Consider the following 20,529-nt stretch of genomic DNA (forward strand, 5'->3'; position numbering starts at 1 on the left):
TATTTTAATTTTGAGTCAACCACGAATCAATTAATCACACTTTTTTTTTAAATTAATTAATGTTCGTAGAAATTTCGTCCGCATTTTTTGTGTATAATGAATTTATTTTTAAATTAATTAAAACTTTAGGATTACAAATAAAATTGAGTTTTGTTTTTTTTTTTATTTTTAATTTACGATTTCTTTACAAACCAAGACGTATGTGCCAACTGCCAATTATCTAAACATGATAATGCCTAATATTTTAGTAGATTAAGTTAAAAGTAAGGTAATGAGAGCTAATAACACCAACCAAGATATAGTTTAATTCCTCCTGGGAAATAAAGAGGAAACCATTGAAAGTCCAAAACGCTCAACGAACTAGAACAGCTCGTATAATACGATACTAAATTATAACATCGAATGTCACTTCCTTAGCTATTATTTGAAAATGTTAAAGCATCATTAATTTTATATCATACAATTTAGATCGCATTGTTAACGTTTAATGGGATATTTTGTTATAAAACAATAGGATGACCGTAATCTCATTAATATACAAAATATGTTGCATGTAAATATTGTCTCTGTGTTTATTACTTCAGTTCGTGTTTTTGTTGTCGGCTAAGAGGATTAGGCTTAACAATAAATTGCCATCAATAACTTTATATAACTCAATCGAAATTTTGATATTAATCACAGAAAAAATAGTATAATGTAGAGGGATTTTTATTATTTTAAATTCTAATTAATCGCGGATATGAATGAGGCTCGAAACAACAACAACAAATATTTCTTTATTGATATACGACAAATGGTAACTTTTAGTTGTTAGCTGAGACTCGTGTCTTTTTTGGGTTGAAGTACCACTAGGTTTAGCAGGCACCAGTCCGAAACTTTGTTTAACAAAAACTTGATTTTGTTCCGGTTTTCGTCAAAGTGTTCCAGAGAAATGTTAGTCCGGTAGGTAAATAAATATCTACGGTAATTTTGTCTGCATAGCAGTGAGTATTGCTGATCTGCAATAAGTAATTGATATGCAGAAGAAACAGACTCTCGCGAGATACATCCTCACGGTATTTACAATTTAACGTTGACATATATATCAATTTATATATCTGTTCTTCTCGTATTTGAAACATTTTAATTGAAATTGATTGGGCTAATAGCTTCGTTTAAATGTTAAAAGCATTCGCCGTAGTAATTCCCATTGTAATGTAAATCCATTTATATACATATGTTTTTAAATTTAAAATTGGAAGTTAGATGGATCACAGGCATCTGATGGCAATTGGTCATATAAAATGTGCAAAATTTCTTACACTGTTCCTTGTTCTAATAAAACTGACTTAAGGCTTAATTCCCTCTATATCAAAATCGAAATATTCTACATTCGATTAGGCTGAAAAAAGCACTAAAGTATTAATATTACCACCGGTTCGGAAAGTAGATTCTACCGAGATCAAACGGCAAGTAATTTCTTACGGTATTTACTGAATTCAATAGTTACTCTTGTCCACAATTTTAATTACAGAGTATGTTTTATATATCCTGTCTAGAAATCGACAAAGCCAGTCTTCACGCTTATTTATCTTTTTTTTTTAGCATTAGCAGCCTGTAAATTTTCCCACTGCTGGGCTAAAGGCCTCCTCTCCCTTTGAGGAGAAGGTTTGGAGCATATTCCACCACGCTGCTCCAATGCGGGTTGGCGGAATAGACATGTGGCAGAATTTCGTTGAAATTAGACACATACAGGTTTTCTCACGATGTTGATGGCATAAAAAAAATCATTTAACATTATAAAATGATTATGATTTGCTACATAACAAATGAATTTCTTCACAGGTCAAAATGTGCCTTAAATTAAAAAGAACACATTTTAAAAAGCAAGAACTTTTTGAAATTCGAATGCGATGCTATGCATTATGCAATTCCTGGTTTACTAACTTCATAAATCCTGCTGTATAGTTAATAGTAGAGTGCCATTGCCAGTCCTATTTATGCCATTAAATTCCACAGAGCCAGCTCGTGACGCAATAATATTTGCATCCCCCTTACTTTTGTTGGCAAGTGAGATAATTTTGTAACGATATAACGTGTTTAACGAGACAGATTTATTGGGTTAACGTGGCGTTTGAATTTGTGTTAACTCATTGCTCTGTGCACATATTATTGCAGAATTTACGCGTATACGAAATAAAAAAATATATATTTGGGGGACAATGTTACTGTCAAGAATAATACATATAACATGTAAGGTTAGGGATCCATTGACGGCATAAGGACTGATTAATTTTGACTGATTATATTTATGGGGGAGGGGGGAAAGGGGTAAGTTAAGCTAAATGAAATAATAAAGTCCAATAATATACGAGTATATAATTTTATTACTATGATTTATTATCACAAATAATTACCATCCATGTAAGTATTGCTTGTTTTCTCAATATATTTTCTTCTAGGATATATAATTTTAATTCGAAATGTGATTTTAAAATTAAAGTTTTTTTTTATTTTTAATAAAAAAAAATCAAAATAATGCAGTACAGTATTGTCCACCTTAAATAGGTATTCAAAAAAGCCCGCGATGGTATGTGTCTATCTCTTAAGGACAACCCACAATAACTATTTTTTATCCTTTACTTTACGATTTTTTTTAAACGATTTTAAGCAATACAGCATTAATCCTTATCCAATTAGGTACTTTAAATACATTGTGCATTTAATATAGATCAATATGGCCTCTTACAGCATGTAATGTAAATGAATATATTCGAAGATATTACAGTTTTAAAATGCAGGGACATAGCGGCTTGTAAATTGTCTAACGACTGAAAAACTGTGATCGTTGTAAGACATTTTGTAGTATATTAGTATCAGCATTGCACCCGTGCGCAGAGCAGGTTGCTAGTTTGCAATAAAATAATTATTGTAAAATAATATAAACTGTGAAGTTGTCTATTTCGAGCGACTTAAAACTTAATTCATCATTAACTCAAAATAACTTCATCATGTAGTTCCTATATCCCAAGTGCACACGCATCATGAAAATTCAATCTCATTGTTTCTCATAAGGCGCAAAAAGAATTGTAAAATGAAATAGAAAAACCGATTAAAATTGATTGAGATTTTCTATTTATTAGTAATTTTTATTTTTGTAAAAAGTCCATGGTCTTACGCTTAACTCTTCGTCTGTCAGATTACCTTTAGGTAAGATTATGAGTAGGAGAATAGAGAGTGCACTGGTGTTTTTGCACTCACTTGTGCACTTTGATTTCTCCTGCACAGTCAGTTTACCTCCTATAGTTGGCTTGGCTTGTAATAGCTTGTGACATTACATGGCAAGAGATTTATTTATTTATTTGGAAAGCCAACATGATATACACAGTATATAATTTTATATATACATCAAGTCTTAGAAATATTACTATGTACATCGCTCGTACATCATAACTCATCATGTAATAGTAATAAAAGACAAACAAACAAACTATTGTGCTTATTAAAGATAGAAATTAAAAAAAAAATCTATTCAAATTATTAAGTAAACAAAAAAATAGAAATATCTCTTATAGCAAACTTAAAAGTGGCATTAAAACAGTGTTATGATAAGAAATATTTCCCTAATTTATTTTTTAAATTCAATTCTGAAATGCTATACATGTACATATAAGATATATATAAGAAGATATATATATATAGGACAAACATATAATATTTCCTATTAAAAATTTAAAGCCACGTTGATAATTACCAAAGTGAATCTTTCGTTCGGAAAAGAGTGTTAAAGTTATTTTTATGATACTGAATATAACTCAAATTCTAAGATTTTATTTTTTTACTGCTAGCAACACTTTTATGAAACATAAATCCGGTTAACGACTCGTTGTGTTCATAACACGTTTTTTGTAATTTAAAATGAATTACAAAAAAAAAGGATATTTATGTGGGTTTTTATGCTGTTTTCACTTGAAAGCAATAAAACTGAAGTGACGTGAAATTAATCTTAAAACTAATTTGATATGCGCATCTCGGAGCAGGCATCCCTTCTACAAAACGACCGCTATAAAAGATGGACATAAACAAAATTCTTGTATAACAATACACACTGTCATATAATACGTCAATCCAAACAATGGTATTTTTTAGGGTTCCGTATCTCTAATAAAAAGGAACTGTTATAACTCTCTTTGTCTGTCTGTCTGGTGGTATGAAACCCTCTGTGCACGAGTCCGACTCGCACTTGACCGGTGTCCAGCAGGAGGTTTACCTGATGGAAAGTGACTACAACCGCCCACGGAGATCTACAAACCGCAATGCATGCAGGTGCGTTGCTCGCCTTTATAAGATTTATAAGATAAGTATTTACTTTATAGTATAAGACATAAATTAAACGACGTCTAATTTTGTAAATCATTTCCTCAAGAGAAAGCTGTCGAAACTAGACGCTTGAATTTATTGATGGCCAAAATATTATCAAATTCAAACATTTTTTTTGATTTTCCATCTCTTTTGCGTGTTGGATGTATTTAATTGTCAGCAGGAACTACTTGGTGGTACGCTATATGCAGGCCCCTCTCAGTAGCTACCACCTAGTTACCAGATATTCTACTACCACAAAAAAAAAAAAAAAGCCAAGTTTGTTGGCACAATGGTGAAGAAGCTAAGGAATTGTTTATATTTCTTATAGCGTCAATGTCTATGAGCAGTGGTGAGGACTTACCATCAGTGGCCCAGTTTCTCGTCCGCCTACCTATTTTATATAACAATTAATGATTTGACACATAAATCCTTATGCTATTTTCCTTTACTGCCGAGCCAGAGCATGAAGACGCATGCATCAAAAACACGTGCACAAACGAATCCGTAACATTTGGTTAAAATACTTTTATTATAAAAACCGTCATAGTACATTAAAGAATATTCACAATCCTTTCCGTCATTATGTATCGTTTTAGCCACTCATAAAACACGCGATCCGAATTCATCCTCGGGTGAAATCACATAAAATGTATTATCAAGTGTATATGCCACCGCTAGCATGATGTTAAGTCACTTTATGGTCTATAAACTTTCTTTTGGAAGTCTACGTGACTGTCTCGAATGAGTTAATTCTGAGCCAAAATAACCGTAATATGTTGAATCGCTAACTTTATTCGTATATAATAGTAATAATAATATGATGACGACGATTTTATCAATGTTTTGTTTTTAAAAGTAACACCTGTAAATATCTCACTGCTGGGCGAAGGCCTCTTCTTCCTTTAGAGGAGAAGATTGGCGGATACACACGTGGCAGAATTTCATTGAAATGACTCATGCAGGTTAACTCACGAGACAGATAATAATTAATACAGATGACGTGATAATTCAATGGTGACTTGCCTGAGTTTCAATGATCGGTTGAGATGCACGCATTGTAACCACTTGGCCATCTTATTGAAAGTAAATATTCATCTTCTATGTACATTTATGTATTTTCCTTTTGAATTTGGAAAATTTCACATAGCGTACCAAAAAAACTGATGGGATTAATGTTAACTAGATGGACTCCTGATATTATTATTGAATTATCTGTACGCGAATATATTTTATTGTATTTTGTTTATAGCATTGTTGGCGGACGGGCTAATGTTGGGCCTGATAAGAAAGTGTTCACTAGTGCTCATAGAAATTGACGCTGTAAGACCATCAATGCGCCACCAACCATGGGAACTAGAATGTTATTTCTTGTACCTAGTTACACTGACACACTCAATCTATAAACCGGAACACAACATTACTGTTTGGGGTAAAATATAATAAAGATGAGTGGTACTTACTCAGTCATGCTTGCATAAAGCCCTACCAACAAGTAATATCTTAACTCATCGTATATATTAAATTATTATAAAACGTGAAATAAACTTACCGATATAAAATTGAAAAGTTTTCAATTTACAAATATAAGCATGGGCGAAATTAACTAAAAATAAATTTAATAAAAGTTTAATAATTACATTATTTTATATTCCATTGCAAATAAGTAATATGGTTAAATTATTTTCTAAATCTGTCGTATTCTGGTAAGATATAGCTAGTCCGACGTATTTGCAATGCATGTCCACTCTTGCAGATTACGAAGCTGGGACTTTTTCTACGTCCGGGTCGTCTCTTTCTGACAACTTTTACCATCAATATAATCTGCAAAAGTTTATATCGTTGTTTTCCGGGCACGTATCTCTAATTCTTCGTTTTTTATGGGATACGAGAGATTTTGCGACATTTCAATAAATATATAGTTAGATATGTGATAGATTTTCAATTATGTTATATTCTTTCAAAGCCCATTCAATACATATTTTGAACGAGCTTTGATTTTTAGAATCCTGAAGTTTTCATTTTGTAAATAGTTTCAATTAAAACATTGGATACTTATTAAACTTTTATAATATGATATGAGCATAAATTAAATTATCATTTTGTATATTTTTACACTTCCTTTAAAGAGAACTATAATTAGATTTCCACAATCGAAGTCGGTGGTAAATCATTGTACAGAACACAATATAAATACAAGAGTAGAAAACATAAGTGCACTTTCCAAATGGATTATAAATTCACGGTATGACACGATCGAAAAGCTTTACGTGTTGTCCAAAGCACAGGAATACCCATCAAAAAGAACCCAAAAATCCTGTAACCTCTTAATTTTGCCACTAAAACAAATATTTGCACCAAGCAAATTTTTATGATATGGATAGGGGACGAGCAGGCGGGCCACCTGGTGATAGCGGTCACCACCGCCTAGACCATAGCGCTGTAAGAAATATTAACCATTCCATACATAGCCAATGTGCTGCCAACTTTGGGAACTAAGATGTTATATCTCTTGAGTTTGAAGTTCACCGACTCACTCACCCTTCAAATCGGAATATAACAATAATAGGTTCTGCTGTTTGGCGGTAGAACAATTTGCATTTATTGCATTACAACGTAAATAAAACACTTTTATATGTATTTAAGGCAGTCAATAAATTGACAGAAAGAAATACCTAAAATTAACAATGCAACAACTACTAAGCATTATGTAACATATAACAATTCATATTAAAAATGTAATTAAGTATTACGGAAGCAAAGGTAACTCGAGAGCAAAATAGAGCTGTTTTATTAATTTCGTAAGTGAAGCAAATGATTGTGCTCGTCTTGCTTTTAGAGGAAGAGAGTTTCGAACGAATAACTCGAATAGTAAAGGAGTTAGTACAGAATGAAGTCGAATGAAGAGGGATTTCTTAAACTAAATTCTCTTTAGATCGAAGAACACGACCGTCAGAAAATCTTAGTAGATAAAATATAGGATGAAAAGGTATGGAGTTCATTTTAGTGTACTGCGATATTGATTATAATTATTATAACATTTAAAGGATTTATAAATCAAAATAGCGTATCACTATAAGTTAAGTTACACGAGAAAGATACGAAGTAAGTTGAGCAAATAAAAATCGAAGACAATTAAATACGAACTTTCTATTTTACACGATTGAATTCAATAAAGATATGGTTCATTTTAAACGGATTAAGAAATTTGTAGCTAAACTATATCTTAGCAATAGACAATACCCGTTTAATCGGATTGTCTTGGCACCGAATCCACTAACTTGTGAAAAGACTGCAGTGAAAATTCTAATCCCCAAACGGTCTGAACTTTCTGCGGACATCGATAAATTTATGTTCCATCTTTAAGTTTAGGGTCTTCGATGCAGGTCAATACATGGCTACGCCTTGAGGAGTTAATGCATGAAGCTTTTGGGAATTTGCGTACATAAAAGGGAATCGTAGTAAAAGTTTTAAGTCTTAGTCTGTCTTTTATATATATTTATATATGAAAACAAATGTTGGTGTATCTGCTTTAATTTATTTCGGCACCATTTGACCTTTAGTTTATCCTTGACTCGAGTCTATCTATTTGTATTTTTTTTTTATTTCGTGTGTTCACTAATGCCGTTTATATTTAAGTTTGTATACTGTGTGTGTCTGTATTTGCTTATTATCGTTATTTAACTATTTATATTTTAGTTTAAGTTTGTATTCTTGACATCATATACTCTGTTTCTTTTAGAATCGACTGGATGAGTCCCTTTGTCATTATGTTTATAAATAAATAAATATTGGACAACATCACATACATTACTCTGATCCCAATGTAAGTAGCTAAAGCACTTGTGTTATGCGATGGTATCACAAACACCTAGACCCAATACAACATAGAAAACTAATGAACTTTTTCTACATCGACTCGGGAATCGAACCTGGGACCTCAGAGTGGCGTACCAATGAAAACCGGTGTACACACTACTCGACCACGGAGGTCGTCGAATGGTCGTCGTCTACCTCTGACTTTTTGTTTCAATTTTATAAATAGCAAAGTTAGGATTTTTAACAACAAAAAATCTTTCGAAATATCTTTATCATATATTTTACAGTTGCATATTAATATTGACAGTACAGAGGTAATCTTCATCGTTTAATTTGTATCGGACATTGATATACGCAGTTTAAACAAAATGTTACTGCTGAGATGAATTTATTTCTATGCTCCGCCAACTGGAATAAGATCTGAGATGTATTTGTCCAACAATACAAATAATACTCACATTGTTTATGTATGTCGGAAGATTTTATTCTTTATTGGATTTTTTTTGGAAACAAAAACAATGTTATTATTATATTTACAGTTTATTTGATTTATGGGTTTGAATATAAAAAATTTAGCTACTTGGTGTCAATTGCTCAACGGTATAAGAGCTGTCATACTACCTGAAATTGACAAGTTCAATCTTGTCAGTCCCGTTCCTAACACAATTTTAACGTCTATCTGGTTTATACCAATTTTTTGTTTTTTTTTTTTATTAATAATTTCCTGCAGGTTTACTATAGACCCGATCGAAACTTAACCACAATTATGGATCGTTTAAAAATAATGATTTTTTAGTCGACAACATACATTGGCAAAATTCGTATAATCTAGATATTTCAACATTAAATCCATAAACTTCACTAACATGTCACAGTTCAACGGGCAACTTTTGACGTATAGGGGTGCGTTCCGAGAGTGTGTTTCATACAATAGTTTCGTGCAAGGGTACGGTAGACGCGATGGAAACTTATCCACAATAAATTATAGATCGTTAAAAAAAAATCCGAGTCAATAAAATTGATCCGCAAAATTTGTATTGATATTTCGTGTAATTAAATCACGTTATGAAATTTAAACTGGCAACTATTACACATTTATTGTCTATGCTACGTTAAGAACCTTCTTACAATTACTCCAATAAAAAAAACCGCGACGCAATATCTTAGTCTGTGAGTGTAAAAATTGTAACTGCGCAACTACTGTGAAATAAACATTCGAAACTCGAAACATTAATACTACTGACTGATCTTTGTGTATGACATTAAATAAATATTGTTGTTGGTTTACACTACCTCAATAGTAAATATAGATGTTTCATAATCACAACATATATGAAAAAATTATACGTATAAAATGTAAATGAGAAACCGTATTTGTTTAGTTATATTTATTTTACGCAAGCGAAGCCGGATTTTAATCTAGTGCTATAAAATTACTTTACAAATTGATTACTAACTAATTGTCATCCACGGCTTTGCTCGCGTTTTAGGAGTTGGTTAGTAGGTAGTCTATATCTTTCTTTGAAGTTCAAATGTACTTCATACAAAAATTTCTTCAAATTTGGTTCAGAGGCTTGGCCGTGTAAGATCAACAGACAGACAGAGTTACTTTCGCATTTATATTAGTACAGATCTCTTGTAATTAAGTTCTTTATTTAAATAGGTACAATTTTATCTAAGCTAGCATAATTCAAAACGATGTCTTTATCTTTACAAAGAAGTACATTCTACTCGTAAGTTAATCTCCCTAAATCATTAAAATATTCAGAACTTGTCTGAGAGGTAGCTAAAGGTTTTCAGGAAGTGCCGCCTTACTTTAGTAATTTAAGCAATCGGGGGTTTGTTACGCAGGACTTAAGAATCGGATTTAAATACTTTTTTTTTTAAATAAAAGAGTGAAGATTTTTCATGACCTCATTGGCAGTATATGTTGAATCTTGGTGCGTTTTACATTTTTTTTAAACAATGTAATTTAATATTAGTATAATTATACTAAATATATAGATAGATTATATATAGATACATAGATAAATATGTTTTTTCTTGCATTGTTGTTTTTATGTTCAAAGTATATATTTATTGTTACAAATTATATTCAGTGACCTTAATACCTTTGTTATTTGTAGTTATCATATGTTCCATTATTTAAGATACAGCTTATTGCTCTCTGCCATTATAGTAACAAAAAACCAAATAATATATATTTTTTATATGTCGACCTGTATTTAAAATCAAATTAAATCAAAATACTCTTTATTGTACACCAATAAACACATATATTAGTTACATTCAAGAGAGATCCACAAGAGGCGGACTTATCGCTAAAACAGCGATCTTTTCCAGGCAACCTTAAGGTAGAGGAAAGAAACAGAAATAAAATGATTTATGTATGTACATTTTTTTTTTATGTTGTAGGTGACAAACGAGCAGGATGCTCACCTGATGGAAAGTGATTACCACCGCCCATGGACATCTGCAAAACCGGGGGGCTTGCAAGTGTACGCTCTTTTCTTCAAGGTTCCCAAGTCGTGTCGGTTCGGAAAAACCGCCGGCGAAAGCTGGTTCCAAAGAGTGGTCGTGCGAGGCAGAAAATGTCTTAAAATAGAACACATAATAAACATAGCAGAGATAAACATAATATATAAATATATTACAGTAAAATAATAATATATTTAAAATAAAATAATGTACAGTACTTGATATATAGCTACACATGCATACACATATTTATATATATGTATATAATTAGATACAATTTATACATAAAATAAAATTCGCAAAATATACAGCATTAAAGTGAAAGATAGTATTATTTTAAGATGGTTTAAATGAAGCAAATGATTGTGCACGTCTTACTTCAACAGGAAGAGAGTTCCACAAGTAAAGGAATTAATATTATAAATATTCAGAGCGTCGGCTGTTGGACAACAAATACGAAAATAATTATTTTGATCCTCAAAAATAAAACTGTGTTAAGTAGTTTATATATATATATATATTTTTATTTTAGTTTTTTATGTTATATATGTAAATTTTACTCTTACACATGCTTATTTAGCCTTTAATTGCGATATGCAAAGTTGAACTATCATTATAACTATTGTAACAAATTCTGTATAACTATTGGCGACGACCTCCGTGGTCGAGTAATGTGTACACCGGTTTTCATGGGTACGCCGCTCCGAGGCCCCGGGATCAATTCCTGGCCGAGTCGATGTAGAAAAAGTTCATTAATTTTCTATGTTGTCTTGGATCTGAGTGTTTGTGGTACCGTCGTTACTTCTGATTTTCCATAACTCAAGTGCTGTAGCTACTGACATTGGGATCGGAGTAATGTATGTGATGTTGTCCAATATTTATATTTATGTTTATTTATTGGCTCACTGTATAAAAAAATAAAATTAATTACGTAACACAAAAGCCGTACATGTTAGGTGCATATTGCACAGTTTGTTGTCAATAACAAAGAAAACTTAAGTAGCACGTTCGACAAATTGTTCGTTGCTTTCCTTTCCACTTCACACATTAATGACAACAAAGGAAGTGAAGAACTAGTGATTGATTAATAGGACTGGATATTTTTTCGCTCAGAGAATTGGAATTACGATTCAGCGGGCATATACCAGGTTTTAATTTGAGTGTACATTCCAGTTTCATACAGCTTCGCCATATAGATTGACGTTTATAGTTACTGTTCCGTTCTTAGAGGTTCGTAAATGTTTATAGCCCATTCCAATAGCAGAAGGAATAAACCTTAACAAACCTTCGATTCACATAATCTATGCGATTTGCTAATAGCTCAAACATTTTGTGATATTAAATCATGTTTTATAATACAATAATATGGCACTTTAAATTTACTTCGATAACAACTCCGCTGACATACGAAACGCACTTTTAATCCATAATGTAATATGTTGTCATTGATTGAAATCTCGATCAATGATGTCATATAAATTCAATGTCAATTTTTTTTATTTGTCATTACTCCAACGCCATTGAAATAGACTAGAATATCATTTTCCCAGTAATGCAAAAATAATTATTAAAATCGTATTATCGTAGTTGTTTCTTATATTATTGTTCTCTTAATCTTTACGGCTTTATAATATAGATAGATAAAGATGTAAATAATATTGTATGGCGATAAAAATGTCCAAAATACGATTTTCCGGATTTTTTTTTTATATTAAGGGATTTGGGTGGACAAGTTGGTTGTTGTAATGTTTTTAATTCGTTGCATACTAGATTTTAAGGAGGCCACTCTCTTAGTCACTTTAATTGATTTGTTGTTATGCTTAATTTAACATATTTTACATTTGAGAAAAACTAAAGCATTATTCGCTGGTGTCTCTTGATAGAAATAAAAGCAATAAATTAATAAAAAAGGCGATACGGAAAAATGTTTTAATAGCATTTATTTCCGGTAATTAACTTTCGAATCTCTGTTTCTCGTAAGGAACAAACAAGACAATAGAGTTACTATATAAAATAATTTTGGAAATAAGTTAATTGTGTTAGATGAAAAATGTAAGCGCATCAAAATCGTTACGGGTTACCTACAAATAAATATTAGCTTCTTTTTCAACATTATCAGCAATACCTTTAAAAACAGAACCATTGACGTATAATTTAATGGGTCACTTAAAAACTTTCGTCACGGACGCGTTTTATTTTGACAAAAATTTAATGTAACAGAATAAGCCCCGCGTCTAAGTCGCTATGACGTTTTCAATGTTCGGAATAAAATTTCTATCAATTTATTACATGGCACGTTGAAAACAAGTTGAAACAAATTGTTCTTCGAGATTTGTTTGTATTTTTAACCGACTCTATCAAACTAAAGTTGTACTAATATTTTATTATATGGTTTATTTTGAAGTTACCGTTACATATTGTTTACATTCATATAACATAACATATAATACTTACACAGCTATCGGATAGTTTAGCGGCTGCTGAACTCAAAGCTGAGTCAAAAGTAATATAAATAATATGGTCATCACTGTATACCTGGCAGATGAGAAATGTCGAAATTAATATTTATAATTGTAATTTGTAATTAAAGAAATATAGTTTAGTTATATAAATGAAGAAAAATTAACAAAAACAATATTTAATCAAAGTAATAACTTAACTTTTGTATCCTCTTCATGGTCGTTCTATACATTAAAGACGGTTGTGTTCTAAAAATCTTGCGTTCCATTAGTTGTGATATTTTTCCGTCTCTTTCGATTTTCAGCTTCCCTTAGCGGAGTTGTTATTGTGAGATCAGTTAAGTTTGTTACTTTGTCACACCGGTAGATAGGTGTTTAGCCACGGGGTTTTTCATGTCATTACAATAATATACGACAATTAAGTATGTAGGATCGCACCACACACACAAGGGAGTAGAGCGGCGGAGTCGGTGCAGGACGACATAAGAAAGTGTGTTGGTATTGGTCGTCGAGTTGGTCTTAGTCTCGAAGAGATCTAATTAAAAATTCACAACAAAAAAATTGACAAGAATATCGTACTAGAAGTAGGTCCTATATCTTAAAAAATAGCTGGTTCTGCGACTGAGTTCTCTCCGGCCAGCATTATGAGAGTGATGAAATGCAGATTGCTTAAGTGATGGGACGCACTGTGACGCCATATCTCTTGCTATTAATTGAAATTGGTATACGGGTTAGAAATTTGTTTTGGAAGATTTATTAAAAATTATATAAGTTATTTGCATTTTTATTTGGTGACGTGCACTAGAAGAAAAATGATGGTTAATGTTATACAAATCATCTATTGATAACCCTAACCGATAGAAATTTAACATTGTGATGATGTCTTGATGTTTCCGTAGCCGATTTCGGCGACTGCAGTCATTCTCAAGAGAGATATGCCAACTGTGCGGAACATACACCCAAGTGTCTGTGCGCAAACACAAGTGTGCTCTAAATTCCGTCAGTCTCGTAGACCGATGGGACATCAAGTCTAACACGACCGGAAAGAGTTCAGGGCCGGACCAAAGGCTTTACGTACTTGCCGAGGTACGGGAATATATGCACTGCCAATTTCCAGACTTTGGGCTGCTACTGAGAATTTTTCAACACAAAAATCGGCATATGATGAATGATGATGTCCTATGTCCCCTAGATGGGGCAGAGGGCGTCCACAGATGTCCTCCATCGCGATCGGTCTTAAGATTCACGCTTCACCTCGCTCAACGTCATTCCGCCTCTGCCAACACGGAGCATCGCCAGGTTTGACGGGAACGGCCACGCTTTCTTTTCCCTTGGGGATTCCAGTCCAAAGTTTGTTTGGAAATATGGTCGGGGTCTCTTCGGAGCGTGTGGCCAATCCATCTCCACTTGCGACAGTTGATCTGACTTGACCGGGCATATGCAACTTTTTATTTTTATTTTAAATATATCTTTTTATGTTAAAATATCGAATATGAGACAAGATTCCGAAAAGTTTGCCTTTTTCTATTACATTTTGGTAAATGCTTCGAATGTTGAAAACGATTTTTTTTTATCCGATTCGAAACATCGACTTCTCGGTTTGCAACAAAAAAACCGTCAACGATAAGCAAGAAACGTAATTAAACCGGTGTTTGCAAGTGCCTCGTCTGCGTTTTATCCGGTTTCTTTATCCGTTATTCGTGCACTTGGTAATTAAATCTTCAGCTTACTCAGATCTAGAAAGACTTCAGTTTTTCTTGACTAATGTTTTCCGCTTAAAAAAAAAAAGAAACTAAATAACTTTGGGCTGCAAAATGAATTGCATTTTGCATCCCAAATTAACAGGCCAAAGCAGCAAAACTGTAATCGCGTAAGAGTATCTTAATTGATATAAGAAATATTGTTATAAATAAATGTCCTAAATTTTTTTTTAAAACCAGATTATGTTTTGTGATTTCGGTTTTTGAAAATTTTAATTAAGTTTAAACCCTGTCTACTAAAGGAAAAGTAATTCATTTATGGGTTATTTTAGGATGTATAATATTCTGTTTTTAGTACAAATAAAGGACTAATTTCTATTTAGGATTAAATTGTAACGACCCTTAAATTCTGAAAAAAGTATTACGTTAACCCGTCCATCCGGCGTTTCTACGAAAAGGAGAACAAACGAACATAGACATATTTATAATATACGAGTAGGTACGGGATTTTGTTTTTTAAATATGTCGAAGATATAATATCTGTAATTGAAACGGTGGATAAGAGTAACTACTGAGTTTTTTACCAGTTCTTCTCGGTAGAATCTTATACTAAATACTTTCCGAACTAGTGGCAACTTTACATTAATTCAAAACATAAATTGACGATTCAAAAGTGCTTTTATGAGCCTACTTGAATAAAGTATTATGATTTAGTTTTTATTGTTTTTTGATACCTTAGAAAAATAAAATGGCCGTCACAGGACGACAAAATATGTACAACTTCAGTATTTAAGGTTATGAAATAAATTAAAATTAAAGAAATCCTTATAGAAGATATGAAGTAAAACCAATAGAAACATAGAGTTACGTAAGTAAAATAAATATATCGTATTATTATAATAATGTATAGCAAAAAAGCATAAATATTATATATATTACAACACACGCACACACACACATACACTAACACACGCACACAAGATATTAGGGAGCTGCGGCGGAGAGGAGGTATGACGGCAATAGAGTCGCGCCAATAAATAATCACATCACATAAATCTTGTATTATAAACATACATCGTTATATCCGATAATTACTTACACAATATGATAAAATTATGCTCAGAGTTTTCTAGTAGAAATAAAGTCAATAAAACAGTAATAAGGATAGGTAAAGACATCTCGTGCAATCGATATCGGAGAGCGCAAAGCTCGCAGTCAAGACGGGCCACGACAATATCTGTAAAGTAAAATAATAAAAAAAGTATGATCGTGGCTTAAACCCGAATATAAAATGTGTAATATAAAATAAACACGCTTATTTCACAGCCCTAAATATTCTCATTACGTAAAAAGCTCTTACATTAATCGTCTTTGCTTACAAAAATATTAACCAAATACTAACGACAGTATTTTAATGAAATTAATATGTAATCTCAAAACAATAAAATGTCACTCCAGTATTGAGTTGTTCGACCGTAATTTCGGTTACAAGTCAAAAAAATTGACAAAAAATGTTAATGTTAGACAAGTACCGTAAAAACAATTTTATCGATCAAAAGTTCCAAGCTGCCATATTTCCGCTTAACCTTTTCCAAAACATATTCTTCCAATCCAAATATACAATCAGAAACAATTTTGTGCATCCCAAAAGCTATATATATAATACCTTGTCGTTTATATTCACAGTTCTACTTATATATTTGCACTATTTTCATATAAGAATCGAAAGTATGTTTTCTAAAAACGTTCCAAAAGATACCTTAAATTATTCAACATTGACAAATTTCATTCTAAACTCTTTTGAAAGCATTATTTTGTTCGTCAACAATGTTTATTATAATAGAACCACTGTTAAATTCATAATAAATATTCAAAAAAATATCAAGTTTACGAGTAAAAATTCCCATGACTTTGATATATATCTAAAAAAATGGCAGAAAGGGAATTGGTATAATGTATACTTTCAGTTTGTACTATACACATTCATATCCATTTTTTATTCTAGAATGTGCTACGTTCATTGGAAGTATTTTAGTTTTTCTTATAGCTTTTATATATTTATATTAATCTTTTATGACGTCAGTATCATTTGTGCATTTCGTTATATGAAATTAATTCGAATCTGTTTTGAATTATGGGTTTATAAAATTTCACAAAATTCAGGCCCTCGATATCGTTTCGTTCGAAAGACAAGAAGATCTCAAGATGGTAATTACAAAAAGATCTTCGATAGTTATATTGATTTTATAGAATCATTTGAATTATTTAAAATAATTTTTCAGGTGCCAGTAAGTATCATGAGTTTGTTGATCAATTAATCAAGGAAATCATTTAAAATAAATAAGTGTTATAAAAAACTCCTTCGATTTCAGATATTCCTTCAAACATCTTATACTTTAGGTCTGAGTTTGGTCTACGTACAAATGATAATAGAAATGGGAAAATTTAATATCATTGCAGACACATTGGTTTGTATTTTTATTTTTTTTTTGTCTTGTAATATTGAGGTTGATGATGATGTCATCCTGAGCGATTTCGGCCAAACCAACTTTGCAGGACAAGTACATGGTACACAAGTGTGTGTGTGCGAACACAGGTGCACTCATAATTTCCTTACTCATAATCAAATGGGATGGCAATTCGACACGACTGTAAAGATTCTTTACGTGTAGTAGGTTTTACGTGCTTCCCGAGGCACGGAAGTGTGTATACTGCATAATTTAAATTTCTAGACTCCGGTCTGTTACTGAGAATTTTTCGACTGAGAAATCCAATTACTTTATATTGCCTTGACTTGAACCTAGAAATCTATCCACCAGACCAACGAGGAAGTCGAGACACTTACAATGTTACTTACATAATGAAAAAAATTTCAGACGATAATAAATCTCGCCGAAATTTACGTCTTTGGATGGTTATTTAAAAACATTATCCTTCTCAGCATATGCATTAAGGAGTGTGAAGATTTCTATACAAATGTAATCGAGGCCGAGAGGCAGTGTATGATACGTTCCGAGAATGATGAGAGTGAAGGTAATATTATTAATATTCTTATTTAACCTTTCTAGCCTTCACAAGTTTTGTCAGTGACTTCGGTGCATCTTGCTATTATACCATCTAGTTTTGGTGGTACCATGTACTTACTGTTTTTATTTGCAGGCCGCATCATATTCATAATATCAGGTTTACAATTTTAGTTTGTTTTTTTCTTTTTGTGAGTCAATTCTCTTCCTTGTGTAATAGATCTAAGTGAGATTCTTGATTCCCGACATGTTCATAGTAGGCCGCCGTATGCGCTGATTGTAAAATTTTTGACATAAAATCTCACCATTATTTTAAACATTATCTTTAGCACCAGTCATCAAGTACGACTGTAATTAACCACACGTGTCTCTCTTTTCACAGGTATGAGGAAGTTATATAAAAATATTCGAAGATTAAACAGAGCGAAGTTCAGTAAGATGACAGCTTGTCGAATCTTCACAGTGGACGCGGCGCTGCCCTTACGATACTTTGATAACTTTGCTGTTTATACTATTGTCATTTTGCAATTTGCCTTTTCATAATAATTATCGCCCAATCACCATACTATCATGTATAGACAAAATTATTGAAAGATATTTAGGGGACAAAATAAATAAATATTTAGCTCAATACTCAGTAATTAACAATAAACAATATGGGTTTCAGAAAAATAAAAGTACCACTGAATTACTGAGGAAATTTACTCACGATGTTAACACTTACTTGAACAAAAGACTACACGTGCTCGTCTTACTAATTGACTTTAGTAAAGCCTTCGATAGTATTTGATATACTCTCGCGAGGTGGTATACAGAGTCCCTTATTAGAATTGTTAAAAAACTATCATCTAAATAGAAAAAGCCACAGTAAGCCTAGGAAACCATTATAGCAATTTAATATCAACCACATGTGGTGTGCACAAGGCTCTATTATCGGTCCTACGGAGTATCTGTTGTACGTAAACGATATGGCTAATATCATAGATGAGGGCACTGTATACCAGTTCGCGGATGACACATGTTTAGTAGTACCCGAAAAAAACGTCAAACAAGCGCAGGACAGACTGCAATATAATTTTGATCAACTTTGTAAATGGGCTCACGATGTGGGTCTGATAATTAACGCACAAAAGACCAAGTTTATGCACATCCACCCGTCGCACAACAAGACAGATATCAGACCTACTATCGTGGCTCATGACCACTTTTGTTTGCACTCTCCATGTGGTCTGAATTGTTCGTGTGTGGAAATTGAACAAGTAAAAACTCATATGTATATAGGCTTAGTAATCGATGACGGATCCACCTGGGGTCCGCATGCATTACATGTTTGTTCAAAGCTAAAATCGGTATTAAGCAAACTCAGTATATTACAATAAAAATTACCTTACAGTATATTACGACTTAAAAATGTATTTGTAGCTATGGAAGATCTTGTAAGTCTAACTTAGAAAATATATATACAACCTTCAATTAAGATTGCTTAAGACAATTGTACCTAGAAACATTATTTTTCGACACAGGGACAGCTACGATCACCTGTTTCAGCATTGTCAGGTTATGACTGTGTAAGATAAATTTAAATTTTCGATTCTCACTGAAATTAAAAATTCAAAGCTATTAAGCGAAATTTAGACCTACATGCTTGCGACAACTGTATACTAAACATAAATATAACTTACCTGAAACTAATAATACTCGTATTTGTATGGAAAGAGAACTGATGACTACCTGGTTCCTGTCCTTATTAATAAACTGCCTAGGGAATTGTAGGAGTTGTATACAAGTGCCACGAAAACTAAATCACGCTTTAAAAAATATTTTTTACATAAAATAACTTAAGAAATAAAATCGCTCTCTGTACCCAGATCAACCCGTGAGGTTTTCGTGGTACTTAACGTGCAAAAAAAAAAAAGAAAACTGTAAATTACTATAATGCATTGGACAATAGTAAAAAAAAAAATACCAGTAACAGTAAGGAGCGCTTTAAATAACCGTAAAATGTTTTTGAGTGTGTAAGTCCGTTAAGATTTATATTCGTAATTTGTGTGTATTTCTAGTTAGTTTTAAATCCAAATAGTATTTGAGTGGATTTCGAGTGTTAGTGTGTAGTCTCCAAATATGACTATGACTGTCTATTTATTACTAAAATGAATAAATCATAATGAAATTTGACCTTGACATGGTTTGGACCTGTATAAAAGATTACTTATAAAAATTTCTTGTACAGAAATACATATTATTGTGTACTTAGTAGTTATTCTAATACCAAAAATATTATCTGAAAAATAGGCACTTAATTATCTAGTTCAGATAAAGATAGTTAATGTTTTTATTTTGAGATTCCACTGTAACTGTCAACCTTGTTTTAGAATTATATTATTATGGAATTGCCATATTTGTTTTTTTTTTTTATTTTATTTATTTAACAGCTGAAAGTTATGCAACTTGATGATATGCGGACTAGTATAGTTTTACCAAATCAAGTAAAATGTTACCAAATAGAAATATGTTAGATAATAACGGTTCAAAGTCCAATCTTACCAATTTATTGGCTCAGAAAATTAATATTTTGATCTAAAACATGTTCTGGCACGCCTTACGTAAGACCGATTCGTACGCCGTGATGGCAAAAGTCAGGCGTCATGTACCTTCCGCGATTGCCGCCACGTACCTACCCTCCAGATTTTTTATTCCCTCATTCATGACTAT

The 20,529-nt window shown here is 32.1% G+C and overlaps 2 protein-coding genes across 2 annotated transcripts; both read left to right on the plus strand.

Annotated features, from left to right (window-relative positions):
- The first annotated feature begins 6,714 nt into the window (after positions 1-6,714).
- LOC135193956 (uncharacterized) lies at positions 6,715-17,112 on the plus strand. The gene is made up of 4 exons (XM_064218574.1): positions 6,715-6,780; positions 7,102-7,134; positions 16,336-16,496; positions 16,800-17,112. The coding sequence occupies exons 1-4, from the start codon at positions 6,715-6,717 to the stop codon at positions 17,110-17,112; spliced, it is 573 nt and encodes a 190-aa protein (XP_064074644.1).
- Positions 17,113-17,229: 117 nt separating this feature from the next.
- LOC113401884 (uncharacterized) lies at positions 17,230-18,360 on the plus strand. Its single transcript, XM_026641959.2, has 3 exons — positions 17,230-17,262; positions 17,671-17,827; positions 18,200-18,360. Exons 1-3 carry the CDS (start codon positions 17,230-17,232, stop codon positions 18,358-18,360), a joined length of 351 nt encoding a protein of 116 aa, XP_026497744.2.
- The last annotated feature ends 2,169 nt before the right edge of the window (positions 18,361-20,529 follow it).

This window comes from Vanessa tameamea, chromosome 23, assembly GCF_037043105.1.
Source record: "Vanessa tameamea isolate UH-Manoa-2023 chromosome 23, ilVanTame1 primary haplotype, whole genome shotgun sequence".
In the NCBI taxonomy this organism is placed as follows: domain Eukaryota; kingdom Metazoa; phylum Arthropoda; class Insecta; order Lepidoptera; family Nymphalidae; genus Vanessa; species Vanessa tameamea.

Excerpts from the sequence above, each read along its gene's own strand:
- LOC135193956 (XM_064218574.1), top strand. The coding sequence starts at position 6,715 with ATGGATAGGGGACGAGCAGGCGGGCCACCTGGTGATAGCGGTCACCAC. Across the intron at positions 7,135-16,335 it reads AAAATAGAGCTGTTTTATTA|AATTTTATCGATCAAAAGTT; the intron begins ATTTCGTAAGTG and ends TACCGTAAAAAC. Across the intron at positions 16,497-16,799 it reads ACAGTTCTACTTATATATTT|AATGTGCTACGTTCATTGGA; the intron begins GCACTATTTTCA and ends TTTTTATTCTAG.
- LOC113401884 (XM_026641959.2), top strand. The coding sequence starts at position 17,230 with ATGGGAAAATTTAATATCATTGCAGACACATTG. Across the intron at positions 17,263-17,670 it reads ATATCATTGCAGACACATTG|ACGATAATAAATCTCGCCGA; the intron begins GTTTGTATTTTT and ends AAAAAATTTCAG. Across the intron at positions 17,828-18,199 it reads CGAGAATGATGAGAGTGAAG|GTATGAGGAAGTTATATAAA; the intron begins GTAATATTATTA and ends CTCTTTTCACAG.